General features: G+C 36.1%; 1 protein-coding gene across 1 annotated transcript in view; it reads left to right on the forward strand.

Moving 5' to 3' along the window:
* BBOX1 (gamma-butyrobetaine hydroxylase 1) overlaps positions 1–11,461 on the forward strand; it is a 53,528-nt gene extending 42,067 nt beyond the window's left edge. The window contains exons 4-6 of the mRNA XM_017863828.1: positions 2,859–3,055; positions 9,279–9,445; positions 10,952–11,461. Coding sequence (XP_017719317.1) covers positions 2,859–3,055; positions 9,279–9,445; positions 10,952–11,112 — 525 coding nt within the window. The 3' untranslated portion in view covers positions 11,113–11,461. The remainder of the gene's footprint in view (positions 1–2,858; positions 3,056–9,278; positions 9,446–10,951) is intronic.
* Positions 11,462–11,720: the final 259 nt, after the last annotated feature.

The following is an 11,720-nucleotide window of genomic DNA, read 5'->3' on the forward strand; positions in this document are numbered from 1 at the left end:
CCTTCATTTTATTACACCAAAATAAGTGGTTGGGAAACTACCTTCCTAAAGATATGCCATCCCTATTTTTAGAGCTAAATTTGACTATGTGAAATAACCTTATAGAAATCTGTATCTTTAAAGGTAAATGAAAATTTGGGCAATTTTTAAGTTAACAAAGGAGAAATGGGCCAAAATCACAATTAGCCCATTTTTTTCATTATCTTCACTGAACATGTTTTATCTGCACCCTTGTTACCGATTGTTCTCACCACTATTGGCTACACTAGTCTAGTATTTGACTTTACATGTTTTAAATTATTTTGTTGATTGTAAAACACCACATGATTTCTTTGAACTAAGTGGCAGTAAAATGACCCCTGTAGACACCTTTTGGGGTAAGGGTTGGGGGCAGGAGACACACCACGTGATTTTATTCTAAATGTGGCTCAGATTTTTCTAAAACTCTAGGGTTAAGAGCCAAATTAATCAGCTCAGCTCATCTTCCAAAGAATGATTGAGGGAGTTGGATGGAACAAGGATTAAAGAATGAGACTAGAAAACTAAAAGTTTTGTTTGAATTTTTAAGTTATCTTCTGTCTTTTAAGAATTTAAGTTTTGTTTCTGGGTTAAAATTCGAAGCTTAAGGAAAAGTGATCAAATGGCTTCATAAATGTTCCTGAAGAACAATAGAATGCGTGACTTTTTCATAGCACATTATACTATTTCAAAGCAGTTTTACTTTCATTACTTTATCTGACTCTTCTTGATATTCCTTTAAGGTAGAAACACAAGATTCAATACCTTTTTTTTTTTTTTTTTTTTTTTTTTTTTTTTTTTTTTTTTTTTTTTTTTTTTTTTTGAGACCGAATCTCGCTCTCTCGCCCAGGCTGCAGTGCAGTGGCGCCATCTCGGCTCACTGCAGGCTCTGCCTCCGGGGTTCATGTCATTCTCCTGCCTCAGTCTCCTGAGTAGCTGGGACTACAGGCGCCCGCCATCTCGCCCGGCTAATTTTTTGTATATTTAGTAGAGACGGGGTTTCACCGTGTTAACCAGGATGGTCTCCATCTCCCAACCTCGTGATCCGCCCACCTCGGCCTCCCAAAGTGCTGGGATTACAGGCGTGAGCCGCCACCCCTGGCAAGATTCAATACTTTTATAGGGTAGCATTTGATTAAGGAGGAACTTGGACTTGAACCCAGGCCTCTATATAGTTTTCTGTCACACCACACAGATCCTGAGCTGGAATTTCCAATTATTATAATTTATGTAGTAAAATAGTAAAATTTATAGATTTTATCATACTTTACAAACTTCTTAAAGACAAGAATTGACTCTTACAGTTCTTTGTATCTCAATACTTTGTATCTCAATACTTACATGCACATTGCATGTAATAGAGACGTCGTAGATATGCTATAAAGAGGCAAAGAAGTGCAACAAGCTTGTACTTGTGCCCAGTAAATAAAACATCCAAACTAAGTGACTTGATAGGAGATTTTTAAATAACAGATGATTCCTAAAATGTCTAGATTCTACTAGAATAATAAAATATAGGCAACCTGTTTGTACTGTTGTTCAAATTTCCATTTTGACTTATTCCAGGGGAGTTGTGCCAAGGTTTGATATTTTCAATAACAAATAGAACAAACCAATATATTTTTCTGTACAGATGAAATAATCTGGAAAATGAGTTACCTGTTGAGAGTTCAGTTTAATCGATTTGGATTATGTGGGGCAGAGATAAGACACCATATCTTTAATGAAACAGAGATTTTACTTCACTCACTGTCTTTGCAGAAGTCACATGCTGCATAAAGTAACATTTAGAAGGAAAATATTTTGGGTTCTGAATGACTCACATGAAGTAAAATTGTGTTTTATACATGACAGGCATATATTTGCCTTTTAACCTAGCAATAAAAGTTTTATCAGTCTCCATCATCTTTTTTCTGTTGGAAGATTGTATTAAAAGTGTAACTGTACAAAAGAAAGTATTAACGGGCCTTGATATATGTAAATAACATCAGCTAATCTTTTTAAAAATTAGCATTTGAAATATTCTGTCAGTTCATGATGGCAAAATCTAAAAGGATTTAAAGAACACTGTGATCCTCCAAAACAAAGTTATGCTATTGTTTTGCTACTCTGACCAGTTCCTTCCTCAAAAAAAAAAAAATTCATAATCCTATATAACACCACTGGCCTAATACTTTGCAGCTCAGTTCCGACTACATTACTTTCGTATTCAAAAGGCTTCAGTGAATTCCCTCTATGCACAAGTACAAAAGCCCTTCATCTGATATTTAAGACTCTCCATCATGAGGCCTCAAATTGCCCTTCCAACCTGATTCACTCTTTCTATTTATGGCCCTCTGCTGTAGCCAGACGTTTTATTACCCAGTGAACTGTGCATTTTTGCACATCATTATTTCTGTCACCTGATTTGCTTTCTCGTTCTATTCTGCATAACCCAAATCTCATCCATTCTCCTTTGTCTAACTTACCCACCTCTTCCCTTGGAAATCCTTCCCTGCCTACTCTACCATCAAGTGCTCCATCTCTGCAGCTCTTACAAGCTGTGCTTTTTGTTTGCTAATGAGCATTATCATGCCTGCATCTATGTCTTCAACTGTAACATGTTTGAACCATACAGTATTGATTATAAGCAACTTTTTTCTTCCCAACTGTTTTCCAATAAGAGAGACAACAACAAAAAAAGGTTTGTTGGCTTTGGTTTGTTCATAGCCTTTTGAATCTTTAATACAGTATCAAAAAACGGTGCATGCGTATTATTTTATTTTATTGAAGATTATTTAATTCTAATAATTAAAATTTAATTTAATATTTATTTAATAATGCATATTTTCTTTTTGTAGGTTCAGCTTCTTCACTGCATAAAGCAAACAGTCACAGGGGGTGATTCAGAAATTGTAGATGGGTTTAATGTGTGCCAAAAGCTAAAAAAGAATAATCCTCAGGCATTTCAGATTTTATCCTCTACCTTCGTGGACTTTACAGACATTGGAGTGGATTACTGTGATTTTTCTGTACAATCAAAACACAAAATTATAGAGTAAGTACTACTTATAAATTTACCATAGCAATAAAACAATTGACAGCAAAACTACATTAATCTAAAGTTTAAACAGAACAAAACTTCAGTGAACTTCAGAGCTTTATTTTATTAACATTTAACCCAATTTTAGAGTGATAGCATTTTCACTATAATATTTTTTAACAAATTACATAAAATTTATTCCTAATCAATATTAGAGGAAAAGTAACTAAGATTTCACGTATACTTCATTTTTTGAATATAAGTTCTGCATAGCTATAATCAATGTAATTATACTAGTCAGAAGGCTTTTGGCCAGAAGTGAAAGAATATAATTCAAAATAGGTTGATCCGAGAGTTAAACACCTGATATTGGTCCCTTTTTTCTTCTTAGCTTTGCAATCTTCTATGTTAGCTTTATTTTCAAAGATGATCAGCAGAAGCTCCAAGTTTTCATTGTCCTTAGAGCTAGTAATCACACCACAAAGAACACTTTTATTTCCCAATACCTACAATAAAGCTAGATGACCCACTCCCTAATTTCTGTCCAAGTCTATCCCTGAATCAATCATCATAGTCAATGGGTTAGTGAATCCTGATTGTCCATGCCTGGATCACATGTTCAACTCTGGAGCAGGGTCAGCCTCATCTGAACCACATGGACTGAGAATGAAACAGGGAGACTCCCCAAAGAGATGCTAATCCAACAAAGATCATATATTACCTACACAGAACATTTTGTGTTCTCCCTTTCTTTTTATTAAATATTATTTTATCATGATTTTTCCAAGTACCTACAAAGGCCACAAATTTATCCTTTTATTTGCAAATTATCTTACATTTTGTTTCTACAACAGTTTATTTAATAATACCTCAATTAATTTTGGTAGGGGGGTATAATTTTAGAATTGAGTTTAAATTTTTCCATTAAGAGAAACACCCAAATGATATGAAAATAAACTCATTTAGAAAATAATTAAATCCCCAGTACATTAATTTATTCATTCAACAAATATTTATTGAGGCCAGCCACTTTTCTTGGTACTTGGAATACATTAGTGGACAAAACAAAGATTTCTCCCCTCATACAGCTTATACTCTAATGGGGAGGGAAATTTTAAAGATTTTAAACAGATGAGCATATTATAATAAATGTTAAAAACTGTTAAGTGCTTAAGAAAAAAAGGAAAAGCATAGCAAGATGGGAATCTGTAGGGCTTAGCAAGGATGGAACTTGCATTATTAAGCAGTGTGGTGAGGGAAAGCTTTACTGAGATTTGAGCAAACACTCAAAGGAGTGAGGGAGTTTTCAGAAGAGAAGCAGTTTCCCAAAACTGCTAGAACAAAAGTTCTAAGAGGGTCCTAAGAACATGTCTGCGGTGTTCAAGGAACAGCAAGCAGACCAGTGTGACTGGAACAGAGTGAAGGAGACAAGTATTAGGGGAGGAAGTCGGATGGGGACAAGTTCCTGTAGAGTCTTGTTAGCAAATTATAACAGTAACATTTACTCTGAGTGAAATAAGAAGCTGCTGCAAGATCCTGATCAAAGGAAAGACTTTTATATTTATGTAAATTTAGTTATATTTTAAATGGGTCACCCTGACTGCTAGAAAGAGCAATGATAGTAGCAGGAAGACCAGCTAGGAAGCTAGTGCATGACTCCAGACTAGCAATGGTGGTGCCTTGAACATGAGTGGCTGGAGTGACAGCAGTGGTGGTTTGGAGAAGGGACAGTTTTTGGTTACATTTTGCATGTATAAACAGATCGTTTTCCTGAAAGATTGGAGGAAGCGTCTGAGAAAAAGATAGACGCCGAGAATGAAATTCTAGTTCAGAATAAACCGGAGACATTTTCTGAGAGTTCACTCATCAAGGTGAAAAGGAAATAACTGGAGACTCTTAGTTAATAATGTGACAGGTTTTATGTTTTATGTTTTGTTTTTTGTTTTTTTTTTTCTTTTTCTTTTGTTTTTTTTTTTTTTTTTTTTGAGACAGAGTCTCGCTCTTGTTTCCGCCGCAGGCTGGAGTGGGCAAGTAGTTCGTGGTCTCGGCACACTGGCCCAAGCTCCGCCTCCTGGGTTTCATCCGCCCTTCTTTCCTGCCCCCAAGCCCCGAGGTAAGGCTGGGAACTTAATACGGCGCCCCAACACAAAACCACACCCCCCGCCTAATTTTTTTTTTTTTTTTTTTTTTTTTGCATTTTTTTTTAGTAAGAGACAGGATTTCAACCATGTTTGAGCCCAAGGAAATGGTTTCCCTCCATTCTCCTGAACCCTCAATGACCCCCCCACCTTCGCCCCCCAAAAAGTTGTTGGAATTTACAAGGCGTGAGCACACCATTGCCGTGGCAACGTTGACCATTCTAGTCAAATATTACCTTAAAATTCGTGACAAATCAAAATTTTGTTGAGACACAATACAGATTCTGCAAGCTTAGTGAACAGAGGTAAGAAACATAGCTATAGATTAGATTAACTGAATGTCCACTGTGTGGCTCATGACTTGGCTTTGATATTTTCTGAAGTAAAATTTCAAAATTTGGCCATCTGTGAGGTCTCAGGAATAACCCCCTGGAGAATAAATATCAAGTGGTTAACATTAATTCACTTAAAAGTATATTTTCAACAACAGGAAATGAAACAAAGCGTTCTCAGTTAACAGAGGGCCTCCATCTCCTAAGTGTTTGGGTTAATTTAATTTACTTTGCAATTAAAATTTTAAATTTGTATGTCCTAGTACAAAAATGTCTTTTATGTTGCTGACTGAATTAGTTATAATTCAGTACAAAGAAAAATAAACCAATAAAGAAACGAGCAAAAATAATGACTCAACTATCCTATCAATTACAAATTCAATCACGTAAATTCAGGTCTTTTACCTGCCAGCTGTGTAATCTCTCATGTGATTATTTACCCTTACTGATCCACAGTATATTTTCCAGTTTAAAAAAAACGAAAACAAAAAATACTACCACACATGATTGAAGTAGGAATTGCAGAGTTAATATATGGAAGCCCCTACTATTGCGCCTAGTTTAGAAAATGCAAAATAAATTTTAGCTAGCTATAATATGCATGAAGTCCAACACACTCACTGGGGAGAGATTTCTATTTCAGGTCTGAGTTTCTAGAAACCAAAGCAAACAGAATATAATCAGTTACAAGGCAAGATCCTTTTGAAGTCTGAAATAAATTTTTCCTGCAGATCCTCATAAATTACAACATGGTAGACAACACTGTAGTGGCATTCCCATAACAAATGCAAGTTCCATAAAACATTGTATCTATCAATGAGGCAGAATGCTGCCACTAATGAGGAGTACTCACAGCACAAACTGTAGAAGATCATTTTAAAGTCCTTTCTTTGTTTTTTTTTTTTGTTGTTGGCATCATTGATAATGTTTTGCTTTTGCTGGTTCGCAGCCACTATGTTGTTGGTTTAAGTTTAATTAATTTGTCCTTTATGTATAGCTAATATATAGCCAGTTACTCCCATTTTTGTGGCTTTTTACCTTTACTCAGCATGCAAACTTACATTAGACCTTGTTGTTCTGTTATTAGGCATCAGATTTCTTGCTAACATTCAATTTTGCATTATAGGCTGGTCTTCAAGGTACCAGCTACCCATCTCCTCTAACATTCTTCAATCCTCAGAATAATGTCCCCTCTATATCTTATAACAAAATTTGCTTTCCATTCCTCTATTATTGCTGAGAATGCTAAATTATAAATTTGTGTCTTGTTTTCTCAGGTAAACAGTAGGTAAAAGCAAGCAGGGACTCTGTTACACTCTAAACACAAAAAAAAAGTTGATTACTTTTCTATATAGGTAAACTCTTTAAAATGAAAACCTAATCTAGTATACCATGAGGCATCCAATTCTGATTGTCATTACATTTATTAATCACAAAATTCCTTTCACTGGTACATGAGGATATACCCAAGGACTCTAGAATAGTTAGCTCAAAATTAGCATAACTATTCAAATCAAGGAGCTATGGTAATAGTGGGAAAAAAATAAAGCAGATCTTGAGGGTGACTGAAACAGATGACCCCCCAGAAGTTCCAAAGTCATGACATCCTTTGGTGGATGACACAGAGGATAATATTATATGTACAGAACACATAACAAGAACAAAAAAAAAAAGAAGAAGAAGAAAAGTGGGTCAGAAGCCATAAGGCTAGAATCTTGAAGGTAATATCAAAAGGCAAATGGCCTCAGAAACCATGACAGAGGTCTTAAACCAGCAGCATGAACTCTAAGAGGGTAATTGAAAGGTCGTGCACTCTCTGTTCCACTAAATCCTAGAGGTCTTTTCTACTGACTTACCTTCTATCTGATTCTTTGTACACAAAGCTGTATCCAAAAGGCTCAGAATTCTTGATTTATGTGAAAGCATGTGGAAGCGGGTAGGGTACTGCATTACCTAGTGAGTCACATTTGTATTGTTATTAATACATGTAAATTTACGTTTTAAGTGTCTAAGAGCCTTTTTGAAAGCCTGTTCCTTCCTTTTACTTTCTTTCCCAGTGTGGGTTCAATAGGTAGTCTTCAGGCCTTACCCAATAAGCAAAGAATTGGTGCTAATGACCAACTGTTGCGTTTACCATTACAATTGCCATTTGGCCCAAAGCCACCATGCACAAGGGGCCCTAATAGTCACAATTTGTACTTCACTGTCAATGGCATCTTTCCCCATTTGCTGATAATATTCACCAAATGTAACCCAGACCCCAAACCAAGGTCACCAAACCCAGGCATATGTGATAATGCGTTTGGTCTGACTGACCAAGCCTGGGCCCTGGTCAGTTGTTGGTTCTCATTACCACTTCCTGCGCTTGTCCTTCTAGGATGCTGCTCCCGGGAGTAATCCTAGGCACGTTGCCACCATCCTTGTCCACCTTCAGTTTGCATGCCTTCATCCTGTTTCTACCTAAAGAAAAGATCAAGTTGATCGACACTTTAAGACTGTCTGAAGGTCCACCTTCCCAATAAGCTATAAAAAAGTTTCCTCTTTTTGCCTCTGTATCTGAGTGATGTTCATGTCTTGCTAATTATAACCACCAAAGCTCAAATCTAAGAAATAATGTTCTTTCCCTATTTATTTATTTATTTATTTTTGAGACAGAGTCATACTCTGTTGCCAAGGCTGGAGTGTGGTGGTGCGATCTTGGCTCACTGCAACCTCTGGCACCTAGGTTCAAGCAGGTGCCTGCCACCACGCCCAAGTAGGTGGGATTACAGGCATGTGCCACCATGCCCAGCTTTTTTTTCTGTGTTTTTAGTAGAGACAGGGTTTTGCCACGTTGGCCAGGCTGGCCTTGAACTCCTGACCTCAACTGCCTCACCCACCTTGGCCTCCCAAAGTGCAGGGATTACAGGTGTGAGCCACCATGCCCGACCTTCTTTCCTTATATTAAAAGCTGTATTGCCTTACATTGGCATGGCCATAATCCGTATTTTAAGAAAGAGAATAGAGATCACAACATTAAGAGCTCTCAAATTACTTAAAAACAAAACAAAAAAACCTTAGTGGCCTCCCAAGGTACTAAAAAATATAGAGAGTGACATGTGCAACAAATATTTATTAACTGCCTGTTATGTCCAGGCTCTATGTTGAGTGCTAGGAATACAACATTAAATGAGATATAGCACTGTCTTCTGGAAGCCTCAATACTAAGATAGGTAGGATGAGTAAATAGATGGAAAGAATATACCTCAGGCTAGTCCCTTCTTTTCTCATGCTTCAATTTTCCCACCTGTAAACTAAGGATTGAATTAGAATCATGCATTTCAAACCATTTTAAAAATAGAATTTTCTTCCTATCATACCCCCCAAATAAAACCATCACACTTAAAACCTTAATAAATGAAACACATAGAACAATTGACCTATAAATTTGTGACATGAAAGGATTTTAATACCTGTTTCAAATAACAAAGAATGAATGACTTTAACCAAGCATAACAAAATTTTTAACTTGAATCTCTCAGTAATACTTATTTTAATTTAAGTTGAATTCTCCTGGCACTGAAGTAGTAAGATTTAGAAAAAAATCTAAATGAATGAATGAAAAAACAAGGAATACATTGTACCACAGGTAGCCTTAAGATCTTCTGTACATGTATTTGGATTTTGTAATATGGTGTTTCAAAAATATCTTTGAAGAGGAATTGACCCTTATCAATGTAAATAGATATTTCATGAATTATATATTAACTTTTTCTCTTAATAAAACAGGTTAGATGATAAAGGCCAAGTGGTTCGCATCAACTTCAATAATGCAACTAGGGACACAGTATTTGATGTGCCTGTTGAAAGAGTTCAACCTTTTTATGCTGCTCTGAAGGAGTTTATTGACCTCATGAACAGCGAAGAATCCAAGTTTACCTTCAAGATGAATCCAGGTCAGTGAATACATTTTCTCAAACAACCAAAAGCATGGATTTTCTTCAACCTTAACCATCTAGAATTATATCCAGAGCAGTTTTTCTTAGGTATCACATAGAACACCGATAACAAAATCTTGATGAACAACTGACTTGCTTAAGTAGTGGACTCCTGGCCCTCATTGAGGCTTACACTTAATTATTCTATCATGATAAACAAATAAAAATATCCTCATGATTCTTACTCTTAACACACACAAGTAATGCTTACTCATTGGGCTTACTAGTGGAGACAGTACTACCTGAAATAGAGTAGTACCTAAAGTATTCCAGTTACTTGAAATTAAAAAAGCAGAAAGCATTATATTTTTTCTAGACCATCTCTACTCAGTAAAGTGCCATCAAACCTGAGGCTTTTGGCATCGACAGTAAAAGGCGTAATTTCTCTCTGCTGTTGATTTGGCCAAATGGAAGATTCTTTTCCTTTGTATATACTTTTAATTGATCTTTGGTATAATAAGTTAATATGAATCTCCATAAATCCATTGCCATGCAGTCACAGCAGGTTAATTTTTAAAATGGCAACATATAAAATGAAAACATTATGGGGGGAAAAAATACAAAAAAATACAAGTTAGAATCCAAGCTTCAACTATTTAATGGCAGTGTAGTTTTGGGTAAATTCCTCAATTTTTAAAAGCTTTAGTTTCTTCATGTGTGAAAAGATAAGAGAATACTTTCTTTTCAGGATTCTTATAAGGTTTAGAAATAATGTTACATAAAATACTAGGCACACAGAAGACAAACCAAGAATGTCACTATCCTTTTTATTTTCTGAAGCTGTTAAACTGAGAAGAAACATTTCTTTTTCTTTTCTTCTTTTTTTGGGGGGGTTTTTTTGTTTTTTTTTTTTTGTTTTGTTTTTTGTTTTTGGGACCGAGTCTCATTCTGTCGCCCAGGCTGGAGTGCAGTGGCCTGATCTCGGCTCACTGCAAGCTCCACCTCCCGGGTTCACGCCTCAACCTCCCCAGTAACTGGGACTACAGGCACCTGCCACCACACCCGGCTAATATTTTTTGTATTTTTAGTAGAGACAGGGTTTCACCATGTTAGCCAGGACGATCTCGATCTCCTGACCTCGTGATCTGCCCACCTCAGACTCCCAAAGTGCTGGGATTACAGGCGCGTGAGCCACCGCACCAGCCGAAGAAACATTTCTAATTAGATATGGATCAGTCAAAAAGATACAGATGTTTTACACAGAGATAATATTTTAAGTAAGAATGATTAAAGTACCTTCAGGAGACTACCAGGCTAGGCAGTTGAATTGTCATAAGGTCTAAAGCAGTTTGCATCCAGTGGCCTGATTTGTGTGGAAAAGTAAATGTGCAGTTTCATGTAAAGAAATAAGCGATGATTCTTGATGTGAACCAAGTAGCAGCTGCGTTTTGCATGTTACATTTTCTAGCTCTGTAAGTCATTTAAACGCACAATTATTCATACTGAAAAAAATCTTTTCTTTAGGTGACGTGATTACTTTTGATAACTGGCGCTTACTTCATGGCCGACGTAGCTATGAAGCAGGAACTGAGATATCCCGCCATCTAGAAGGAGCTTATGCTGACTGGGATGTGGTCATGTCAAGGCTTCGTATCTTAAGGCAGAGGGTCGAGAATGGAAACTGAAGTCTCCTGTAGATAATTTTAGTAAGATTCCAATGAGTATATTTTGTGACATATGACACATTATTCACAGACCATGATTTTGTCATTTACATATAATTTCCTTAACAATGAACATGTAACTTCTCTCACAAGGGTACTCTTTGTAATCATATACAATGTCAGCTTTTTAGATGTTTCACCACTCTTTTGCAAATAAAGCATCTTTTCTGCTCTGTTGCATGCCTACTCTAATTTCTTTTGCCCATATATGAGTATCTCCAGAATGTCTACAAATAATTTTTGTAGCAAATGGAACATTTCTTCAAATAAGCCTTTCGTTTCAAATAAAACTTGTCTCAAAACATGCTTCTACCCTGTTGTCTGTAGGATCTCAATTTGCAAGACTACACATGACCATGTTTAGCATGCTTGGAAAAAGGGTTTATATTTCCAAAGATGTGTTGTGTGCACTTTTATTATAGAATTCTATTATCCAAATTTCCAGACCTCACCAATTTAGTGATTCCGACATTTTCTTTTACTACCTAAATTATGACATCGAAATATGATTACTAAAGAGAAAATCTAGTCTCACTAATTTTTTTTTTTTTTTTTTTTTTTTTTTTTTT

Source organism: Rhinopithecus bieti, unplaced genomic scaffold, assembly GCF_001698545.2.
Source record: "Rhinopithecus bieti isolate Rb0 unplaced genomic scaffold, ASM169854v2 scaffold_68778, whole genome shotgun sequence".
Taxonomy (NCBI): domain Eukaryota; kingdom Metazoa; phylum Chordata; class Mammalia; order Primates; family Cercopithecidae; genus Rhinopithecus; species Rhinopithecus bieti.